Here is a 24077-nt window from a genome sequence, read left to right on the forward strand (position 1 = left end):
TAGATACAAAGAGAGTGTCCTGGTGAAACTCCAGTGTTTGGACAACTACATAACACTCAAATTGCTAAAAAAAAAATAAAATAACACCCCCTCCTTCCCAAATGAAATTAACAAACCTGAAAAACAGAAGCCCCAAAATACCTTATTGTGATTGTCATTGTTCTTGTTTGTTATTGGGACATAGTTTCCGCTTTTTGTCCCTAATGCGCTGTTTATACAGACAGTAACAAAAGAGCTACCTGGCCCAAACACATCCTCTTAAGAAGTACTCCTATACAGGGGCAGAAAACAGTCTTGCAAACACTATCTCTGTAGCTACTGTTTTGACAGTGTGGTATACATAATATAATTAATGTGCTTGGTACTGTTTTCACTTCCAACTTTGGTAAAAGGTTTTATAAATTATAGTTTTGGGAACATCCCATACTCTTGACTGAAAAGTTGTGGAGCGATCTGAGCTGCGCTAGTTCGTCTGAGAACCCAGCTTGCGGGGTGTGTGTGTGTGTGTATATATATAGTGACAAAGTTCCTGCTCTACCTTGGTGGGTCTTGCGCTTATTGGTGACTTGGAGCTTCACGGCAGCCGTCAGCTTGGCCGTTTTTCTGAATTCACAGTCCAGGTCGACTCTCCTGTCTGACCAGGAGTTGGGAGGATTTGGGGGGAACCCGGGCCCGCCCACTACTCCGGGTTCCAGCTCAGGGCCCTGTGGAATGCAGCTGTCTAGAGTGCCTCCTGGTACAGCTGTGCGACAGCTACAACTCCCTGGGCTACTTCCCCATGGCCTCCTCCCAACACCTTCTTTGTCCTCACCATAGGACCTTCCTCCTGGTGTCTGAGAATGCTTGTACACCTCAGTCCTCCAACAGTGCACATTCTCACTCTCAGCTCCTAGTGCCTCTTGCTCCCAGCTCCTCACAAGCACACCACAAACTGAAGTGAGCTCCTTCTTAAAACTCAGGTGCCCTGATTATCCTGCCTTAATAGATTCTAGCAGATTCTTGAGTGGCTGCAGGTGTTTTTAATCAGCCTGTCTTCAGAGGTTCCTGATTGTTCTGGAACCTTCCCTGTTACCTTACCCAGGGAAAAGGGACCTACTTAGCCTGGGGCTAATATCTGCCTTCTGTTACCCTCCTATAGCCATCTGGTCCGACCCTGTCTCATACCCCCCCCCCCCACTACGGGGTTGGGCAACTTGGGACATCAGGCAGTGTACTCGTGACAAGCCATCTGCGGTGCCATGGTGGCTTCCAGCCTGGTGGTGTATGGTGAATTGGAAAGATTGTAGGGACAGGAACCATCTGGTCACCTTTCCATTCTTCTCTTTATTTCGCTGCATCCACTGGAGGAGTGCATGGTTGGTCACAAGGGTAAACCGTCATCCCAGAAGGTAATAACATAGTGTTTCCATGGCCCATTTCACAGCTAGGCACTCTTTCAACCACGGCATACTTTTGCTCTCTTGGGAGGAGTTTCCTGCTGAGGTAGAGGATTGGGTGTTCTTCATCTCTGACCATCTGCAGTAGGACAGCTCCCAATCCTACTTCAGATGCATCTGTTTGTAAAATGAATTCTTTGTTGAAGTCTGGGGCTATAAGCACGGGGTTACTGCAGAGGGCTGTCTGTAGATCCATGAATGCTTTCTCTGCGGCATCTGTCCACTTCACCATGTCTGGACCCCGGGCTTTTATCAGGTCTGTCAGGGGACTCGCTCTGGTAGCAAAATGGGGAATAAATAGTCGGTAGTACCTCCACAACATCCAGGAATGTCCGGACTTGCTTTTTCTGATTCGGCCGGGGCCAATTTTGGATAGCCTCTAGTTTGTTTAGCTAGGGCTTGACCATGCCTCTTCCTACAATGTAGCCAAGGTATTTAGCCTCAGCTAGCCCTAAAGCACACTTGGCTGGGTTGGCTGTGAGGCCAGCCGGTCTTAGCGTGTCCAGAACCGCTTCCACCTTTCCTAGGTGGGTTTCCCAGTCGGGGGTGTGAATAACCATATCATCCAGGTAGCCACTGCATAATTGGTATGGGGCTGTAGGAGCTTGTCCATAAGACGCTGGAAGGTGGCAGGTGCCCCATGCAGTCCAAAAGGAAGAACAGTATAATGAAACAGACCCTCTGGTGTAGAGAGTACCGTCTTTTCTTTCGCATCTTTGGCAAGGGGAATCTGCCAGTATCTTTTTGTTAAATCAAGGGTGGTCAAAAATCGGGCATTGCCCAGGCAGTCAACTAACTCATTGATATGGGGTATGCATCAAATATGAGTATCTCATTCAGCCGGCGAAAGTAATTACAAAACCTAGTGGTGCCATCGGGTTTGGGCACCAGCACAATCGGGCTTGACCACTGACTGTGGGACTCTGCGATGGCTCCCAGCTCCAACATCCTTTTTACCTCTGCCTTGATCTCCTCCGTTTTTGCTGCTGGGACCCGATAGGGCCTTAAAGTTACCTTTGCCCCAGGGTCTGTGATAAAGTGGTGATATGCTTCTGTGGTCCGGCCTGGTTTGGTTGAAAACACGTCTTGGTATCTGTTGATCATCTCAGTTACCTCCTTCTTCTGGTTTGGTGTCAGATCAGTGGATATCCTGATCTGCTCCTGCATATTATTTTCCTGGATCGGTGTCTCTTGGGCCACTACACACGCCTCTCGTTGGTGCCAAGGCTTTAAGAGGTTAATGTGATAAATTTGTTCTTGTTTCCGGCGTCCTGGCTGCCACACCTTGTAGGCTACTTCCCCCACAGGTTCAACGACCTCATAGGGCCCCTGCCATTGGGTCAAAAGCTTGCTTTCTGCCGTGGGTACCAACACCATCACCCAATCCCTTGGTTGGAACTGTTGGACTTTTGCCTGGCAATTGTAATGGGTTCGCTGGGCCTCCTGCGCCTTTCCCAAATGTTCTCATACAATAGGGGTGACCCGGGCTATCCGTTCTCGCATCTGCAACACATGGTCAATTATATTTCTCCCCTCATTGGGTTCCTCTTCCCAAATTTCTTTTGCAGTATCTAGTATGCCATGGGGTGTGGCGTCCGTACAATAATTCAAATGGGGGAAAACCCAGTTGAGGCCTGAGGTACATCACGGATTGCAAACATAAGGTAGGGTGTCCCAATCCTTCCCGTCTTGATTTACCACTTTCCTTATTGCCTTGAGGGTTTGGTTAAACCTTTCTACTAGCCCATCGGTCTGCAGATGATAGATTGAAGTCCTCAGGGTATGTATATGGAGCAGCGTACAGAGGTCCTTCATTAGCTTTGACATAAATGGGGTACCTTGGTCTGTTAATATCTCCTTTGGTAGCCCCACTCAGGCAAAGATCCCCACCAAGTCTTTAGCTATCTTTTTAGAGGCCGTGTTCTGCAGGGGGACAGCTTCTGGGTAGCGAGTAGCATAATCCAGAACAAGTATATATTGGTGGCCCCGGGCTGTCTTCTCCAGGGGTCCCACTAGATCCATGGCTATTCTCTCGAAGGGGACCTCTATCATGGGAAGGGGTACTAAAGGTGCCCTCAGTTGGGGACGGGGACTGTGCAGCTGACACTCCGGGCAGGACGCACAGTACCTCCGCACTTCTTCATATACTCTGGGCCAGAAGAATCATCACAGGACCTGTTCCAGGCTCTTCTCTACCCCCAAATGCCCCCCCCCCCCCAAAAGATGACAATGGGCCAGACTTAATACAGCATTCTGGTGTTTTTGAGGTACTAGGATCTGCTGTACCTTCTGCCCCTGTACTGGTGCAACCTGGTGTAAGAGATTCTTCTTCATTATGAAGTAGGGTCCTGGTCCCTGGGTTTTCCCTTCCACGGGGACCCCACCTATTTCAGTCACCTCCTTCCTAATGTTGTCGTACCTTGGGTCTTCAGCCTGGTACTGTCCAAAATTTTCTCTCCTGGGGCTAATATGCCCAAGATCTAAGGGGCCAGTCTCTGTTGCCTCTACTGGTTCAGAGGCGAAAGGGTGTGGGTCAGACTTGGGTGCTTCTCCCTCCTGGGTGGCCTCCTTTGCAGCTGCTCGGGTCCGCCTACCTATGAGAGCAATCCTCTGGCTTTGGGCCAGTATTCGGGTTCCCAAGGCCTTAGCTGCCCTTCTTTCCCTTTCTGTTTTTCTACGCTGACTGGGAGTGGATAACAAATCGGGGGATATTTCAGAGAAGGTTGGGGGTTGCCAGTCTACTGTGGATGCCTCATTACTTTCAGGGCTTCCCCCTTTCTCCAATTCTCCTACCGGGAGTAAGTCTCCAAACCCTGGGAAGTCCCTCCCGATGAGCACTGGGTATGGGAGTTTAGGGACTACACCTGCTGCTACCTCAGTAGTGTTCCCCTGAATCTCGATTTTTTTATTGGGATGGTGGGGTAATAACCAACTGTCCCATGGACGCATGTTATCCCCATATGCATAGCCCACAGCAGCTGACTGCGCTTCACGAGCTTCCCCGAGACAAGCGTGATAGCACTCCCCGAATCAACCAGTGCTGTGGTGTCTACCCCATTTAGCTTCACTGGTCTAGTATACATATGTGGGGTTAGTGAGACCCCCACAAGGTGGATTTGGGAGCATGGGTCTGCCTAGTTCCCCAGGTTACACTACATAGGCTCCTCGGCATTGGGACACTGTGCAGCTGTGTGTCCCTACTCCCCGCAGGCAAAACATCTGTATGGAGCCCTAGGCATTCCCCGGTCTCTTAGTTTGGGTAGTCTAACATCACGATCCTCTTCCCCCTCAGTGCTCCGACTCTTTGTGGCTTCTGGTGGGCCTTCAGCCCCTCTCTTTTTCCACCTGGGTTCTCCTGGTGGCCCAGTCACCCGAGCGCTAGGGCATGGTGCTGCTAGTTTAACCTGGGGTGCTTTTTCCTTTACTGGTCGGGTCAGCTCCCTCGCTGTCCTTCGCCTTTCTACCAGTGTGACAACCTCGTCATAGGTGGAAGGTTCGTTCTGGCTTACCCAGGCACGAAGGTCTGGCGGTAGTCCCCTCATGTACCAGTCGATGACCAGAACCTCTAGTATCTCCTCCAGACTCCAGGACTCGGTTCGTAACCACTTTCGTGCGAGATGGATGAGGTCATATAATTGGGACCGCGAGGTTTTGTTTTCCTGGTTCCTCCACTCATGATACTGCATTCAGTAGAATAAAAATACCCTGATGAACCAGAGAGAAAAACATACCAAAAGTATCTTAGGGCTAAATGAGCAAGGGATAATGGTTCATGAGTATAGTTGCTGACTGTTTCAAACAGAAGGGGTAAATTAAATTACATAGGATGTTACACCATTTATTAAAGGTTCTCATCCTTTTTTGGTGGAGCTGTAATTTATGCTTTACCTAGCAGTTGTTGCTAGGCTGGCAGGCAGTTTTTATCGCTCTGCATGAAGGCAAACTTGGACTTGTGGTCTTTGGAGAAAGCTATTTGGAAGGAAATCTGGAGTGTAAAGAGTAGAGGAATATGTCTGAACCACAAATAAATGTGACATAGTAATGTGGGTAGGCATACTTGTGCTAACTTCAGTCTAGAAGGGTTGGAATGACTGGAAGAGTGGTGCATATATTTGTTGACTGTTTTACCCATGCATAGCTTGCAGTAGCCATAGTCCCAGGAGGGCTTGTACTGCGGTAGCTTTCCCTCCCCCCCCCATCCGCCACATCCTCACTACCTACCACTGTTACCCACACTAGTTAGATTAAAGCTAGTGTGGGTATAGTTGCCTGCGCTGCAATTGCACTTACACATGTAGTATAGACGTACCCTAAGGCTGACTGGTGGTACTCACAGTTAGAATGCAAAATGATATTTAGCCAGCAGGGAAGTGTCCACAGCTAGAATCTAGGAAAAACAGCCACGAAGGCCATTCAGAGTGATGACGAAGGTAAGAAGCTTGAGTTGGAAGCTCTTAGGAGCTTTGTGGCTATGTTACGAGAATGATTGAATGTGAAAAGGTTGCTGTCAATTGCAATCACTAAACGGTCAAATCTGTAGAAGCCTGAATACAACCAAACTTTAAATGACACAGTGAAGTTTTTGTAAAGGGCATTTCTGAGGATGATCTCTAAACTTATGTAATTGAGATCAATGACTTCAAATCAACCAAACTGGTTTCTTTATAATTACTGTCAGACAATTTCTGTGGTTTACCAAAACTTTTCAGGTCCTCTGACTTGCAGTTAGTTGTGAGGTGTTAGAGCATAGGTTTCTTAATGAGCATAAACGATATGAATGCCAAAAGACCATGAATTGAACTCTGCAAACTGTCAGGCATTCTTTGGCTGTTGCAGTATGTTTCTCTTGGACTGTTAGGCCAGGAGGACTGTACCCTACCTGTGACTATGATACTTGTGTGTGGAAATCACATAACTTTGAACAGTTTTGTACCATCCTACTGAGAACAGCTGGACATGTGTGAATGATGTGAAGAACAACCTACCTACCTGAAACTAGCATGGTCCTTCTGGCCTTAATTTTGGATTACTGTTGAGCTTAGGTTTATCTCAATCATAAAAGTTAGACAGAAAAGTCCTGCTAGATCTGTCCATATCCCTGCTGATGTAAGACTTCCTTAAAACATAGTATATTGGGCTTCCATATCACTGCATGTTAAAGATGTCATTTTATATTAACATGCTGTGAGTGTAAGATTAGAAATCTTTTCTCTAATTTAAAATATATTCCAGTTCACATGGCCAAAGTGTACTTGCCATGTGAGTTTGAATCACATTACTGATCAGACTCAGTCCAGTTTTAAACTACTACAAATCTGCAGTTGTCAAATCTATAGGCACATTAAGAAGTAGAATTTAAACAATATTTTAAATGTTATTTATTGTGTGTGGTGATAGTGAATTTGTGAAATCTCCTTTAGGGACATGTACTTTTTAAAATTTAATTTATTGCGTGTATTTCACATACATATCATATATATAATTTCTATATATACCTCTGAAAACTTTTTTCTTCATTGAAGGTCCAGATCAAGAAGACATTCTCACAGACGTTACACTCGCTCCAGGTCCCATTCTCATTCTCATTCGCATAGGAGACGATCTCGAAGCAGATCGTACACACCCGAATATCGTCGCCGAAGGAGCCGCAGTCATTCTCCAATGTCTAACCGAAGAAGGCACACTGGCAGCAGAGTATGTGGTATTAATCAAGGCTGAGTATTTTAAATAAATGATGTAAGGTATCGCTCGCTGTGGACATTTCTATCATAAGGGAGGCTAGTTTCTTTTTTTAAAGTGCTTATGAGTTTACTGTATTTTCTTTGTGTATGTGGATGAATAAGGCAAGAGAAACTCTAGGAGATGTCTGCCTCTAAGCCTGACTGAAGGAGTAAGAGATTTCTGGATTGGTTATCCATGCATAGCTTGCAGTGTACTGTGTTCAGGGCACTTGTGACTATTCATGTCCAATAACAGCTAAAGAAGGGCTATGATTAGGATGCATTTCTTGTGCCGCCTTCTTGAGGGAGGTGCTCTATGGGCTCTCGTCTTGGTGCATCTGGAGTTAATCAGTTCTGCTAAGTGCTTTGGCTGGATGGGATTTGGGAACATAATGTAGGAATCTGCCTATATAATGATTCCAGCCGGAGGAGTAAAGAATCTAGCCTTGCCACAAAGTCTCATCTGCAACATGATAGCATGTAAGGGGGAACAAATCTGTTGGCATTGAATGAATAAAAGTGGCATGGATTTTTGAAGAATAAACATTGTTATAAGTTTTTTAAAATAAACTACACTTTTATTTAGCTACAGTGTAAACATTAGTTTATTATGTATACTTATGAAAGGCAATATCTAAGTATATCAAAGCACTTTACAAACACACCAAACCCCTATTTTAAAGACAAGCAAGGGGGGATAATAGAGGGATTAAAATTATTTACCTAAGATTAGACATTACATTGGTAGGATTGGATCATGATTCCTGGTTCTCTACTTAAACCCTTAGACATTATTTCCTATGAAAGATATCTAGACTTCTCTGACACACTTGAATATGCCTCAAATTAATTTTTATCTAATGAAATTTCACTGTATTGGACAAATACAAAATTAAAAGGAATAAAAGATGACAGGATGTAACTAAGGAGTAATTCTGCATCTTGCTTGACTTGACCATCTTGTCTGAATTAACTGTTTGGCAGGACTTCTTGAAATGTCAGTGTAGGAATTGATTTTAGCCTATTTTATCAATGATCTGGGGATGAATTAAGTAGATTTGCAGATGACCATGCCAAATGGAGTTGTATACACTTAAAATATTGAGAATACATGTTTAAATAACGCTTAGAAAAATTGGCTGGAATTAATAATAAAATTTAGGAAATATGCTAGTTATCTTCTTAAGTGAGGGCTGAAAGGAGATGCAAGAGTAAATTCTGCTACTACTTTAGAAAAGACAGTGCAAATCATTCCTCTTCAAAAAGGTCTTTCTACCATAAGAAAGGCACTCACAGCACTGATTTCCCTCCCCCCCCCCGCCCCCTTCAACCCAGGTAAAACTCCTAGAGTCTCCAAAAAGGTAAATTTATAAAGTCTAAAAAATTGAAAACAAAAGACCCAAGTAGAATTTCTTTCTTTATATGGACAAGTGCCAGAGATGCTATCAAAAACACTAGGAATTTCACTATTCCCGTTGGTTTTACGTGAAAGGTTTCTCACATACTATGGTGATGGGAGGCAATATTAAATTAATCCCTCCTGTAACAGGGATTGTAACCTATTGCATAAGTTTGCAATGTGATACAGTGGCATAGTTATTGTTATATCTAGCTGTCTGTTTCGCACGTTAGAAAGGTAATAGCAATGGTTGAGCCATCTTTGGGATACTATGTGCAAATAGGAGATTTACAGAAGGGCAGTACAGATAGCAGTATGTATAGAGGGACTTGCCCATGAAGAAAAGCTAGAAGAAATATTTATTAAGCTAAAAAAACTACTAAAGCCATGCTGTAACAAACACAAATAATTAAGGGTGTCAAGGATAAAGAAGAAATTGCTTAATGGTACAGGGAGGAATAACTGGAAATTATGGAGTGAAATGGAGCCAGTTAGGCTGAACTTCAGGGGAAAAAATGCTTAAACATGCAATTGATGCAATAATCTTCCAAAGGAGGAGTTGGCATCCTTGTTCAAATTACTCAGACTTGAGCAAGACAAAACTATATTGAAACATTAAATAAAGTAGTGAAGCCATTCTGGATCAAAGGAAATAACAAAAAGGCAAAGTATACAAAAATTTCTGGGGAATATCAGGCATTGGTGTAAATGTGAATTGGATAAGATTTATTTTTTATCATACATTTTGGTGTGTCACTTTGATCCATGATCAAGAGTAATCAGTACCTGTCTGACTTACTTTAGTTTCTGGAAGAAATCTGCCAGTCTGAAATCTGAGGTGCTGCTCTTTACATTGTTGCAAGTAGCTCTACCTCCCATATAGGCTTTTAGCCCACATCAGAGCCCTTCCTATCAGTAGTCCTCTGTCTGTCAGCTCCAGTTGACAGTTAGTTTAGTGAGTCAGGCACTCTTACTTCAGCACTTCTGTAGCTATGGCAGCAGAAGCAAGATCCAAATGAAACATGGGGCACTATAGTGACTGGAGTATGCCTGATTGATTCTGCGGCAAGCTTGCCCACAGGATCTTGACCCTCCTTCAAGACCAAGAGAGTCCCACAAGTCTGATGACAACAAGAACCTGTGATCCTGATGGGCTGGGCAATATGCTGTTTGGTATTCCGCGAGATGATTTACTGAGTCAGCAAGCTTAATCTGATTAAAATGGATGACTTAAGTCTTTACTGCCAGGGGGAATGAAAGCTGAAAGGAGCTCTTCCTGCAAATGTATTTGTGACTACTAAGAATACCAACGCTGTCCAGCTATCCACTTACTATAAAGGACAACTCACGTACTTCTGATCCTTTAGGAAGTTCATCTAATGTATACCTTTTTTCTCTGATCTGTTGGGTCCTGAGGAAACTGAATTCAGTGGCTCTGATTCTGATCACCCCCAATTTGGTAGAAATGATCAGGATGATCCTGTTGGAGAATAGATGTCCTTCCTAGTCTTGAGTCAAAGCCTCCATGTGTTGACTACCAGAAAAGGTACTAGAAAAGCTGTTTAAATATCTGGATTGCAAAAGAGAATCTCTGGCTTGCTAGGCTTTGTCAGGCAAGGTAGTTTCCACCTTGATAAATTCAAAGGCCTCTACAACCATCCTACCACAAAACACCCTTCCCCCTTTCTCCTTCTCCCCCCCCCCCCACTCCTATTATTAGTATCAGATTGAGAGAGAAGTTCACAGATTTCAAAGCCAGACGGGACCATCATGATCATCTCGTCAGACCTGCACATCACAGGCTGCAGAACTGCAACCACCCACTCCTGTAATAGGCCCATAACTTCTGGATGAATTACTGAAGTCCTCAAATCGTGAGTTGAAGACTTCCAAGTTACAAAGAATCCACCATTTGCTCTAGTTTAAACCAGGAAGTGTCCCAAGTCCCATGCCACAGAGGAGAGTGAAAAACCCAATGTCACCTGGGGGTAGATTCCTTCCTGATCCCAAATATGATGATCAGTTAGACCCTGAGCATGTCAGCATGACCCACCAGCCAGACACCTGGGAAAGAATTCTCTGTAGTAACTCAGAGCCCTCCCCATCTAGTGTCCCATCACCAGCCGTTGGAGATAGTTGCTGTCACAGATGGGCTGCATGCCATTGTTGGCTGTCTCATCATACCATCCCCTCCGTCAGTTTATCAAGCTCAGTCTTGAAACAATTTAGTTGTTTTGCCACACTATTCCCCTTGGAAGGCTGTTCCAGAACTTCTCTTCTCTTTGATGGTTGGAAACCTTTGTCTAGTTTCAAGCCTAAACTTGTTGATGGCCAGTTTACATCCATTTGTTCTTGTCAATACTGGCACTTAACTTAAAGACCTCTCCCTCCCTGGTATTTTCCCTCTGATGCATTTATAGAGAGCAGTCATCTCTCCCCTCAGCCTTTGTTTTGCTAGGTTAAACAAGCCACGCTCTGTGATTCTCCTCTCATAAGGTAGATTTTCCATTCTTCTGATCATCCCAGTAGCCCTTCTTTGCACCTGTTCCAGTTTGAATTAATCTTTCTTAAACATGGGAGACCAGAATTGCACATGCTATTCCAGATGAGATTTCACCAGTGGCTTGTATCATGGTAATAATACTTCCCTATCTGTCCCTAGTTTCTGGCTCTGTCTCCCAAGGAGGCTTAAAGGGCTGATCTTAAGGCTTCCAGGGATTATCTGTCTGTCCTGATGGGCATTTGGGTACTCATAATGGGTTTCTCCCAAGTCACAAGGTTGTTGAAAACAGCAAAGAATATTCCTACCAAACTGTTCCCCGTTGAGCCTGTTTGAAGTCTGGCCTTTGCTTACCCATGGTCTCAGGCACAATACCTAGTTCTCCTATCTCTGCCTACCCTGGTTCACTTGGTACATTACTAGACATAGTCCAGATTCCAGTCTGATGAGCAGCTCTAACTGTTATAAGTAGCACACGGGATCTTTATAGGGGAGAAGGCAGAACACCGCATTTATTGAGAATACAGGAGTTAGCATATGCTTTTCAATCTCTCTCTCTCACACACACACTCCTGCCAGTTGATGTTTATAGTTACCAGTCCAGAGTCTGGATCAATCTAGTGGCCAGCCAGATTGGTCGCAGAGGGGAGTAGGGCTCTGTCGGTCGTGAGCCGATGCTCCTGGAGTGTGGCAAGACGAACCCAAAGTTCCATGGCCAAGCACCCTGTTCTTACCGTCTTTTTTTTTCTCTGAAGTCTGTGGATTTTGCTGTGTCAGTTTGTGACTGGGTTACTCCTTAATTGATGTAAACATTCCAATACACCTCCGAGAGGGTCCTCCTGTCCTGGTTCTGATCCAGCCTTCATCTCAGGGTCGTCAGTCTGCCCTTCCTTCATTATGGATGTATGTTGATGATTCTCTGGTGTCCGTTAAGTCTCTTCACTTCTTCTTCCATGACCATCTGGCTATAACAATGGCCTTCACACCTTATCTTTTCCTGATGCATACATTCCTCATTCACACAAACAGTCTTTTACAGAGACCTTTGAGAATACCAATAGTGTCAGTTTATTTTGGATCTCCTTAACATAGACACAATACAAGATCCTGTCTCTTACTTACTAAACCTTAAAACAAAGAAATGTAGAGTACATTTAACTAGAGTGCATAATTTGTAAAATATAGGAAATCCTAGTAGACATCATAACTTATCCTAAAACAAAAGGGTGACCATAATCAGTCATAAGGATTGTTCTGGTCTGTCCCTGCCTTAACATCAGTACAGACACTGGCAGTCTGTCAGATGCATTTCTACCAATGTCCCAGAGGGTCATTCCTTTCTGCTATTCAAATGGTGTAGCTGGTAAAATGAAATCAAGACATACATTAGTACCTCTATTCTTATAGTACAATTATAAAATCCTGCTCCTACATAACCTCCATTTTTTTTGTCATGTCATGTAAATTACCTTTTGCAAAGGAGACAATCTCTCTGGTAGTCCCATCCTGGTATAAACCTCTGTTGGTTTATCCAGTCATCTGCATTGGTTCTCAACCGATTCCATACAGTGACCACGTATTACAGCAGAAATAAATCCTACTGAATCAGAAAGACCTATTTATCATGACGCCCCTGTTGATTAGCCATTATTTAGTGGTATTTTTCAGAGTTCTGTTTGTTTTTTAAATTAGATGTTTCACACTTTTGAAACTTCAGCTAGGGCTTTGGGGTGGTGTCAAATGGTTTTTAGGCTTTTAGCTAGCATCTAGCAATCTGTGGTGTAAAAAAACATAGCAGCTTCAAATTCCAGACTAGTGCTACACTGAAAGTCAGCATGTAAGGTGGAACAAAATTTCATTTGCCTTCAGTTTGCCTGATTACATGTTCTTTACATTATTGTTGGAGTTATCAATAAGCAGTCTAAATTGCTCAACTTGGGAAATACACTAGTTTATGTAACCATGGTAGCTAACTTCAGTCCAAAATAAGACAATACATTTCTCCATATCAAAAGTGGCTATTGACCCCCTTGCTACCTTAAAATATTTTAGAAGGTTCAAATGAGGAAAGCATTTCGGATATGGCGATATGCCCATTTCATTTATTCTGCACAATACAACATTTTCGGTATAAAATTCAGCCTAGAACATGTGTACAACATGAGTATGTGTTTTACTTGAGTGGCAATTTTTTAGGCACTCACACTTATGAGTAGTGTATGCATTCTACGCATATATACAAAAATGCATTAAAAAAGGTTGTTTAAGGTTTAAAAGTATGTTAACAAACACTGAAGGAAATTACATTTTAAAAAACCTACCCTTAGTTATTTAGGTTACAAAGCAAATAACTTGAAAGTTGGGGAATGTCAGATTCACAGTTGTCCATGCAACCTAAATTCTTCCCCCTTGTGCATACAATCTGTGGACTAAATGAGGTAGGTGTCTTTGGGGGGTGGAAAATGTGATTAAAGATTGTCAAAATGCGTGTGCACAAAGTTGCAGAATTAAGATTGCACAGGCAACTATAAATCTGGACCTTCTTAACTTTTGCATTCTTGGTTTTGTAACCTAAACAGTTTTCTTTTGAAGCAGTTATTTGTATTGCACTTCGCTAGGTTTGTTAAAGAGAAAAATATAAAGCAGGTTGTACGGCTGTAACAATCACCATCATGGATAATCAAGAAAGTTTGAGACCTCAACCCCTCAGCAGTGCAGCAAAATTTCTACCACTTAAGAACTGACCATATTAACTGGCATCAGCAGAAGACTGTTATCCCAAAGCAGGAGTGGGCTACAGGTGCCATGTGCAGAGTCAGTGAGGTAGATGGGGGATCCTGGTCTGATTGTCTCTACTCTCTTCCCAACTGCCCTTGGAGCTGAGGGAGTTCTTGTCTCATATGATGCCCCCAAGGGCAGGGAGATGGGGAGAGACCCAGATCATGGCCTCAGAGTCCTATGTGTAGAGCTGTGCATGGATATAAAATTTTATCCGTGTCCAATCTGCAAACATCGTCTGTGGATATCCACAGATTTGTAGGGCTCTACCCATGTGGTTGGAGAATTAGGGGGCTTGGTCAAGCTGCTTCCCTAAACAGCACTACTAGGTTGCTCTGGTAGGGCCCAGGTGTTTCTAATACACCTCTACCCCGATATAGTGCAGTAAAGCAGCGCTCTGCGGAGTGGGGCTGTGCGTTCTGGCGGATCAGCGCGTCAGTGTGTCTGGCTCTGACATGCTGCTCTGAGTGTCGTGTTAGGGTGCTGGGCTGGGGCCGAGGGGTTGGATAAGGGGCAGAGGGTCTTGGGGGGGGGGGGGGGTTGGATGGTTCTGGGGGGCGGGGCGGTCAGGGGACTGGGAAAGGGGGCATTGGATAGGGCGTGGGAGTCCGGGGGGTAGGGGTCTGTCGGGGGCGGGAGTGTGGATAGGGGTCAGGGCAGTCGGGGGGGGGGTGTTGGATGGGTTGGGGGTTCAGAGGGATCAGTCAGGGGATGGGAAGTGACCATTAATAAAAGAAATGCTCGAGGCCAAAGCATGTCTGATATAATGCGGTTTCACCTATAACGTGGTAAGATTTTTTGGCTCCTGAGGACTGCGTTATGTCAGGATAGAAGTGTACGTCGTGTGCTGTAGCAGCCTGATTCATTAGAATGTCTGTGTTCTGTTAATATTTTGGCATGCAGACAGAATTTTCCTGAGGAATGCTAGTGAAAGAAGGGAAATTATTTAACTGTTTATAACGCTGCTTAAATCTAAAAGGAATTTCATGGGATTAAAGACGTGTTTCTACCGAAGGGCTTTTCAGTTGTCAAATTGCAAAAGCCTGCTGTGAACAATGTAGGTGTTAAAGCTTCTGGAAAAAGAGTTATAAGAATCTGATATAATGGAAAGCGTAAGGAAGCCTAAATATAGAGATGACCACCAGTTCCTCCTGTAATAGTACGTGGCATTGTGCATTTTTTACACATTTTTTTTCTTCTGTTTAACTTTATGGATAGATCTAAACATTTCATCATCTCCCCTTTTAAATACTTTGAATAGACTTGATTTCCTATTTATTTGTATATTTGAGAGAATAAACAATTTTCCTTGACCCACCAATGTAGGTCAGAAAGCATAGTGATGAAGTGAGAAGTGCCAAAAGTCAAGCAGACCTGGGCCTTACAAAGGAAATTAAAACCAATAGTAAAAGGTTCTTTAGCCATATAAACAAAAAGAAAACAAGGAAGGAAGGTGGGACTGCTAAACACTGAGGACATGCTGGAGATTAAAATAAGTATGGCCCAACACCTAAACAAATACTTTGCCTCAGTTTTTAATAAGGATAATGAGGTGCTTGGGGGCAGTGGTAGGGTTGCTGATAGGAGCAAGGATATGGAAGTAGAAACTACCACGTTGTACGGGGAGGCCAAACTCAAAACAGCTTAAGGAGATCAAATCGAGGGGCCTGGGTAATCTCCATCCAAGAATATTACAGGAACTGGCTCATGAAATTGCTAGCCAATAGCAAGGATTTTTAATGAATCCGTAGGCTTGGGTGTCATACCATGTGACTGGAGAATTACAGATAGAGTGCCTATATTTAAGAAGGGGGGTGGGGGTGGGACTTGGGAAACTACAGGCCTGTTGGTTTGACCTCAGATGAATGCAAGGTGTTCAAACAAATTTTGAAAAAGTAATTAAAGACATAGAGGTAAATGGAAATTGGGATAAAATTACAACATGGTTTTACAAATAAGTGATGCCAGACTAACCTGATCTTTCTTTGAGAAGATAACCAGTTTTTGTAAACAAAAAGAACATAAGAACAGATATACTGGGTCAGACCAAAGGTCCGTATAGCCCAGTATCCTGTCTTCCGACTGTGGCCAATGCCAGGTGCCCCAGAGGGAATGAACAGAACAGGTCATCATCAACTGATCCATTCCCTGTCACCCATTCCCAGCTTCTGGCAAACAGAAGCTAGGGATACCATCCCTGCCCATTCTGGCTAATAGCCATTGATGGGCCTATCTTCCATGAACTTATCTAGTGTTTTGTTTTGTTTTGTTTTTGTTTTGGTTTTTTTTTTAACCCTGTTACAGTCTTGGCCTTCACAACATCCTCTGGCAAAGAGATCCACAGGTTGACTGTGCGTTGTATGAAGAATTTTTTCCTTTTGTTTGTTTTAAACATGATGCCTATTAATCTCATTTGGTGACCCCTAGTTTGTGTTATGAGGAGTAAATAACACTTTCTCCACGCCAGTCATGATTTTATAGACCTCATCATATCCCCCCTTAGTTGTCTCTTTTCCAAGCTGAAAAGTCCCAGTCTTATTAATCTCTCATACGGCAGCCATTCCATATCCCTAATAATTTTTGTTGCCCTTTTCTGAACCTTTTCCAATTCCAATCCATCTTTTTTTTAGATGGGGCGACCACACCTGCATGCAATATTCAAGATGTGGGCGTACAATGGATTTCTGTAGAGGCAATATGATATTTTCTATATTTTCTATATTTTTATCTATCCCTTCTTAATGATTCTCAACGTTGTTTGCTTTTTTGACGGCCACTGCATATTGAGTGGATGTTTTCAGAAAACTATCCACAATGACTCCAAGATCTTTCTTGAGTGGTAAAAGCTAATTTAGACCCCATCATTTTATATGTATAGTTGGGATTATGTTTTCCAATGTGCATTACTTTTCATTTATTAACATGGAATTTCATGTGCCATTTTGTTGCCCAGTCACCCAGTTTTGAGAGATCCTTTTGTAGCTCTTTGCAGTCTGCCTGGGATTTAACTATCTTGAGTAGTTTTGTATCCTCTGCAAATTTTGCCACCTCACTGTTTACCCTTTTTTCCAGATCATTTATAAATATGTTGACTAGGACTGGTCCCAGTACAGACCCCTGGGGGACACCACTGTTTCCCTCTCTCCGTTCCGAAAACTGATAATTTATTCCTAGTCTTTGTTTCCTATCTTTTAACCAGTTACCAATACATAAGCGGATCTTCCCTCTTAATCCCATGACAGTTTACTTTGCTTAAGAGCCTTTGGTGAGGGACCTTGTCAAAGGCTTTCTGAAAATCTCAGTATACTACATCCATTAGATTTCCCTTGACCACATGCTTGTTGAGCTCCTCAAAGAATTCTAGTAGATTGCTGAGGCATGATTTCCTTTTACAAAAAATATGTTGACTCTTCCCTAACAAGTTATGTTCATCTATGTGTCTGACAATTTTGTTCTTTACTATAGTTTCAACCAGTTTGCCCTGTAGTGAAGTCAAGCTTATCGGCCTGTAGTTGCCAGGATAACCTCTGGAGCCCTTTTTGAAAATTGGTGTCACATTACCTATCCTCCAGTCATTTGGTACAGAAGCTGATTTAAATGATAGGTTTACAGACTACAGTTAATAGTTCTGCAGTTTCACATTTGAGTTCCTTCAGCACTCTTGGGTGAATACCATCTGGTCCTGGTGACTTACTGCTGTTTTAGTTTATCAGTTTGTTCCAAAACCACCTCTAATGACACTCATTCTGGGACAGTTCCTCAGATTTGTCACCTAAAAAGAATGGCTCAGGTTTGGGCATCTCCCTCACATCCTCAGCAGTGAAGACTGATGCAAAGAATTTATTTAGTTTTTCTGCAATGGCCTTATTGTCCTTGAGTGCTCCTTTAGCATCTCGATAGTTCAATGGCCCCACTGGTTGTTTAGCAGGTTTCCTGCTTCTGATATACTAAATTTTTGCTATTACTTTTTGAGTCTTTGGGTAGCTGTTCTTCAAATTCTTTTTTGGCCTTCGTAATTATATTTTTAAATATAATTTAAAAATTTGCCAGAGTTTATGCTCCTTTCTATTTTCCTCACTAGGATTTAACTTCTGCTTTTTAAAGGATACCTTTTTGCCTCTCACTGCTTCTTTTACTTTGTTGTTTAGCTATGGTGGCTCTTTTCTGGTTCTCTTACTACGTTTTTTAATTTGGGGTATAAATTTAAGTTGAGCCTCTATGGTGTCTTTATAAAGTTTCCATGCAGCTTGCAGGGATTTTATTTTTGGTGCTGTACCTTTTTAATTTCCGTTTAACTAACCTCCTCATTTTTGTGTAGTACCCCTTTCTGAAATTAAATGCTACAGTGTTGGGCTCTTGTGTTTTTCTGCCGCAGAGTAGGGTTCAGGGCTTGCCCCGCTCCATGTGTGCCTCTGCACGGCTCCTGGAAGCTGCAGCATGTCCCCCACTCCAGCTCCTATGCAGAGGGGCAGCTGCGGGCTCCGCATGCTGCCCCTGCCCCAGGTGCTGCCCTTACAGCTCCCATTGGTCAGCAACCGCAGCCAATGGGAGCTGCAGAGGCAGCGCCTGCAGACGGGGCAGCACGCAGAGCCACCTGGTCACACTTCTGCTTAAGAGCTGGAGAGGGGACATGTCACTGCTTCCAGGAGCTGCTTCAGGTAAGCGCCACCTGGAGCCTGCACCCCTGACCCCCTCTTGAGCCCCAATTCCCTCCTCAGCCCTGATCCTCGACCCACCCTCCAAACCCCTGGGTTCCAGCCCAGAGCACCCTCCTGCACCCCAGAGCCCGCACCCCCAGCCAGAGCCTGCACCCCAACGGCTTTCCCCAGCCCAGAACCTCCTCTCGCCCCCTGAACTCCTCATTTCTCGCCCCACCCCAGAGCCCTCACCCCTTCCTGCATCCCAACCCCCAATTTTGTGAGCATTCATAGCCCGTCATACAATTTCTATACCCAGATGTGGCCCTTGGGCTGAAGAGTTTGCCCACCCCGATTCAAGGTATCAAACTTTATCTCTCAAAAAGAAAAGGAGTACTTCATTGGATACTGTAGCTCATGAAAGCTTATGCTCAAATAAATTGGTTAGTCTCTAAGGTGCCACAAGTACTCCTTTTCTTTTTGCAAATACAGATGAACACGGCTGCTACTCTGAAACTTTATCTCTGCATCCTGTCCTGAGGTGACATGTACTCAGTCAATATGGGGATAGTTGAAATCCCCCATTATTACTGAGTTTTATATTTTAATAGCCTCTTTAATCTCCCTGAGCATTTCACAGTCACTATCACCATCCTGGTCACCTCCACTACTCCCCTTGGAAGGCTGTTCCAGAACTTCACTCCTCTGATGGCTAGAAACTTTTGTCTAATTTCCTAACTTGTTTCAAGACTGAGTTTAATAGGTTGACGGAGGGGATGGTATAATGATAGCCTGCAGTGGCCCATCCACTATTCCTAGTACCAATTATCCCCAACAGTCTGAGATGGGACACTAGCTGGGAAGGGTTCTGAGTTACTACAGAGAATTCTTTCCCAGGTGTCTGGCTGTTGGGTCTTGCTGACATCCTCAGAGCCTAAGCAGTTGCCATATTTGAGGTAGGGAAGGAATTTTTCCCCAGGTGAGAGTGACAGGTTTTTTAGCCTTCATCTGCAGCATGGGGCATGGGTCACTCACTAATTAATTTGAACTAGAGTAAATGTTGGATTCCCTGAAACTGAAATCTTTAAATGAAGATCTGAGGACGTCAGTAACTCAGAGGTTTATGAGCTTATTACAGGAGTGAGTGTGAGAGATTCTGTGGTCTGAAATGTTCAGGAGGTCAGATTAGATGATTACAATGGTCCGTTCTGGCTTTTAAGTCCGTGTCTGTATCAGTTCTCACCATGAATTATAAACATTGCGATATAATATTGTAAATGAGCTTACACTCAGACACGGAAAACTTTAAGCTGTGTAAATTATAAACAAGTGTGAAAACCAGCTAGAAAATGGTTTAGTCAGGAGCAGTGCTTAAAGAAACACCATAAATTTGTGATCTGGTCATTATAGTAGTAGTTTTGGAACCCATGTCTGTCCAGGAATCCCCTGTCAGTTTTTATGGCATGTACAATTGCATTTTCTTTTTAAACATTCTCTTTTACTGTATAAGATTTACACAAAGAAATAATTCAAACTGATTGTGCATTTGACATTGTTGAATAAAGTAAACCAATTGAAGGTACAAACAAATTTTCTCACTAAAATTTCAGTTAGTAATTTTAAATTCTAACAATGACAAGAACAAAATTATCATACAGATGCTTGATTTTTAAATTTAATGTGTATTTATGCCTTACACAGAATGGAAACCTCATTTCAAATTGCACAGGTCCCACACATTGTCACAAACAGTATTACTTTTAGAATAACTGACATGAATAAGAGGTTCATGCCAATTGTAGAGATGTGGGATCCCTTAGGGAATTAAGGAATGAAATTACACTTTTTTATGTAAATCAGTGACTTGCATCAAGTTAGTAGTCACTGAAAATGTCAGTGAATTATTTCATGGCTGTGGAATTATGCTCCAAAGTGTGTGTATGGGAGGAGGGGTGTTCCTGATCCCTGGAGCTGTGAAGAAAATTACCTGTAAACCAGTGTACTTCTTGTGGATAGAAAATCTGAAACCATAGTTCTGAAAAGTGTGAACTGCTCCATTCATATCATTGTCCTATCTAAAAATGATTGATTAAATTTCAGTCTTATTAACTTTCACTGCTGATCATTGTAGTTGAAACATTCAGCTACTGCAATTAATCCTACAGTCTTAAAGTGCTTCGACAGCTCCAAAAGTTTCTAAACAGTTTCTACAATGGATTGTATTAAAACTAAAATATCCAGCATATCAAAAAATGAAAATGTGGAGACAACATAAAATAAATGTAATAAAAGGAAGTACTGTACTGATTGTATGGTTCAATTTTATATTTTAAAAAAGTAGGTTAAGTAAAAGTAGTAAAGTGCAACTGAAATGGAGGTGCCAAAGAATTTCCAGTCTACCATGTAAGAATCCTGGCATCTTGCTGCAGAACTCTAGTCCTGCTGGCTCTGGAGTGCCAAGGTCCCTTAAAATAGTGCACATCTATACTATCTAGATAAGATGAGTTTGTGATCTTGGTCAGTTTAGAGGGATAGGACAATTTAGAGAGATGCACCTTACAAACCTAAATTGAGCCTTTTATTTACAGACATAGAACTATTATGGGGGAAAGTGACAGAAATATTCAGTCTTTGGGGGAGATTACAGATATAGTAATAGTTGAGATGTCCATATCTAGCAAAAGATAAATTAGGAATTCAGACATCCCTATGCTAAATATCCATGAATAGAGTGTTAAATGACATTCCAGTCTCTGCAGAGAGGTCAAGGATGGAATCTCAATGGAGAGTAGTGCTACTCTTACCACTAGTGTCTGTCCTTCCAAATCAGGCCAGTAGCATATCAGCTAGGGGCAGCTATCGGAAAGCTTCTGGAGTAGGCGTCTACATTGTACTTGTTCTGTAGGTGAACAAAGGGCTTCGGTTTCCAGTACTGTGAATTCAGCATTGTTTGCCAATATTTAATTTGCTGTAATAGATTTTATCAAAAAAAGTTTGATTTTTGAAAATATCTTTTAGTTTATTAAGGTTGAAATGCTAAGCTTTGAATAACCAGGAAAACAAATAGTAGTTGGCGGATATGATAGTAATAGCATTTTAATGGAATATATTTTGAACTTTTGTTTTAACAGGCTAATCCAGATCCTAACACATGCCTTGGAGTGTTTGGCCTCAGTTTGTATACCACTGAGCGAGACTTGCGTGAAGTCTTTTCCCGTTACGGACCTTTGAGTGGCGTCAATGTGGTTTATGATCAGCGGACTGGACGATCAAGAGGATTCGCTTTTGTTTATTTTGAGAGAATAGACGATTCTAAAGAGGTAAATTAATGTTGTTGCTCTTGACTGTAGTTGATTCTTATTACAGATTTGTAAAAATCTTTACAGATATTTTTATAAATTAAAGAATTTAAATGTATTTTATAAGAAGAAAAGGAGTACTTGTGGCACCTGAGACTAACAAATCTATTTGAGCAGAAGGTTTCGTGAGCTACAGCTCACTTCATCGGATGCATTGTATTTTGTGAATCTCATAAATGCTGAAAATCGCCATTTAAATAGTACATTGGTCAAATTCATGAGAAGTAATGGTTTAGTGTTTATAAAATACTGTAATTTTATATACCAGTATACTGTTTAAGCAATGGGATTTAATTTGCAAACATTATTGGGCTTGACAGTTGTAAAGTAAAATCATTATACATCCATTAACACAACCATAACTACTCACTAATGCAAGCCCTGTTTTGCCTCACTACATCTGTTACAAAAAGGAAATAAAATCTTTAGAGGGCATGGATTTTTTAAACTATTAAACTTTTTAAACATCTACCTTTAAAAAGTCACTTCTCTCTTCCCCTGAGCAGTCTCTTATCTGTCAGAATTGTGAGATACCACTGTTTTCCCTCATAGTCTTAAGCTTTTGTCTGTCACCATTGTTTTAAGGAACAAGATTTGGAAAGCTTACTTTGACTTGTCAGTATGTGCCTTTATTGGTCAGTGGGTTACTAATCAATGCAAAACACTTAAGACATACCTTGCTCCTGGGAGTGATCATTCTCCATCCATGATATGGTCAGTTGAGGAGGAAAGAATGGAAACCAAGAATCTAAATTGATTTTTGCACGAGGGGTACAGAACACCCTAGAAAAGTAGTGTCTCTTTTAAAAAGAGGTGTATTGTTACTTCTTCCGAGATATGAAATTATATTGAAATTTCTAGTGGCTGTGAGGCCACCTCAATTAAAGATACTGTATCTCCAGTTTTTCTAAACAATGCTCTGTCAAAATGAAGAACAATAGACACCACATCAGCAGTTTCAAGTGTGCAGTCAATGCTGCTTCCTTTAAACTAGTTTCTCAAATGCTGGGATGTGACACCTCCCCTACTCTCCCCACCAGTGGGTCATGACGGGGTAGCTACCCAATTGATTGCACTCCAGGGGCTGAGAAACAGAAAACTTCCTTTGCTAACGTAGAAGGCATTTTGATTAAGAGGAAGGGTGGGTTAGCAGTTAATGTTGGACTGAGACTTGAGAGATCTTGGTTCAGTTCCTGGTTCTGCCACCGATTTCTTGTGTAACTACAGATGAGTAATTTGCAGGTTAAGTTTCTTGATTGTAAAATGGAGAATAGCTCATGGGTGTAGAAGATCAGTTTATTAATGTTTTTTGTTAAGCACTCATGGGAGAGGAATGGGAGATAGGAAGAAAGCTACCAGAGGCTGTAGCTTTTAGGAGTGAGGAAAAGAGAAGCTTCCTTTCTTTTTCTTGCAGTTACTTCACTTTGTTATTCCACAATAACTTGAAACAGTTGGATGGAAGGAGGTTGGGGAATGGGGGAAATCATCGTTATTATCAGCACCTTACTCAACACATTGCCCCCAGTCTCCAAAGTGAGGCCCAGTTTCTTCTTGTGGTGCCCATATTTGCACTTCTTTCTGGCCACAAAGTTTTGTGGGATTTTGGATTGCAGGAAGAAGTGTGATTGATGGTTGGATCCTCAATGGGAACAGTTCATATCCACAGTACTAGACCATGCTCCCTCTTGTTCGCCAGTTCGGCTGAAGTAACTGGAAGCAGAGCACTTTTTTACATACCTTTGGGAATTACTTGCCATATGTAGAAGTCATGCATGCCAGCATGTGTCCCTTAAAGTGAATCCATGTAAACAGCTGAACTTTCTTTCCTGTTCAATATGGAGTTATGCTTTAGTCTTTCGTGAACTAGTCCAAAGTAGACAAGTGTCTCTTTGGACCATTAGCAGGTTCATGTGCATTCTGACATGTCTGAAACTTCACTAAGGTTCTTTTCAGTTTTTAATGTGACCCTGCCAAAGCTGATCAGCTTTTGAGTTATTTAGTACCTGTGTTTTCTGCTACTGAGTAACTGGCTACACAGACCCTACCTTAAGCAAAATTTAAGATTTTATTTTAAAGTTTCTAGCCCTCGTGGTTATGAAGAGAATATGAAATGAGTGTAAACTGTCTCCGTGTTGTCTTCCTAAGTGTGTAGGTCTAAGTATGAATTATCTTCCTGCTCAATGGAGTGTTAATTCTGGAACCTAATTATGACAGTTTGTGTCAGCCTTATTAACTATAATGATGCTGA

At 42.4% G+C, this 24077-nt stretch overlaps 1 protein-coding gene across 1 annotated transcript in view; it reads left to right on the forward strand.

Moving 5' to 3' along the window:
* The window catches only part of TRA2A (transformer 2 alpha homolog), a 52153-nt gene that overhangs the window by 15208 nt on the left and 12868 nt on the right, over positions 1-24077 (forward strand). Inside the window, 2 exon segments of the mRNA XM_073333721.1 lie at positions 6959-7130; positions 21602-21790. Of these exon segments, the coding sequence (XP_073189822.1) occupies positions 6959-7130; positions 21602-21790 (361 nt within the window).

This window comes from Lepidochelys kempii, chromosome 2, assembly GCF_965140265.1.
Source record: "Lepidochelys kempii isolate rLepKem1 chromosome 2, rLepKem1.hap2, whole genome shotgun sequence".
Lineage (NCBI taxonomy): Eukaryota > Metazoa > Chordata > Testudines > Cheloniidae > Lepidochelys > Lepidochelys kempii.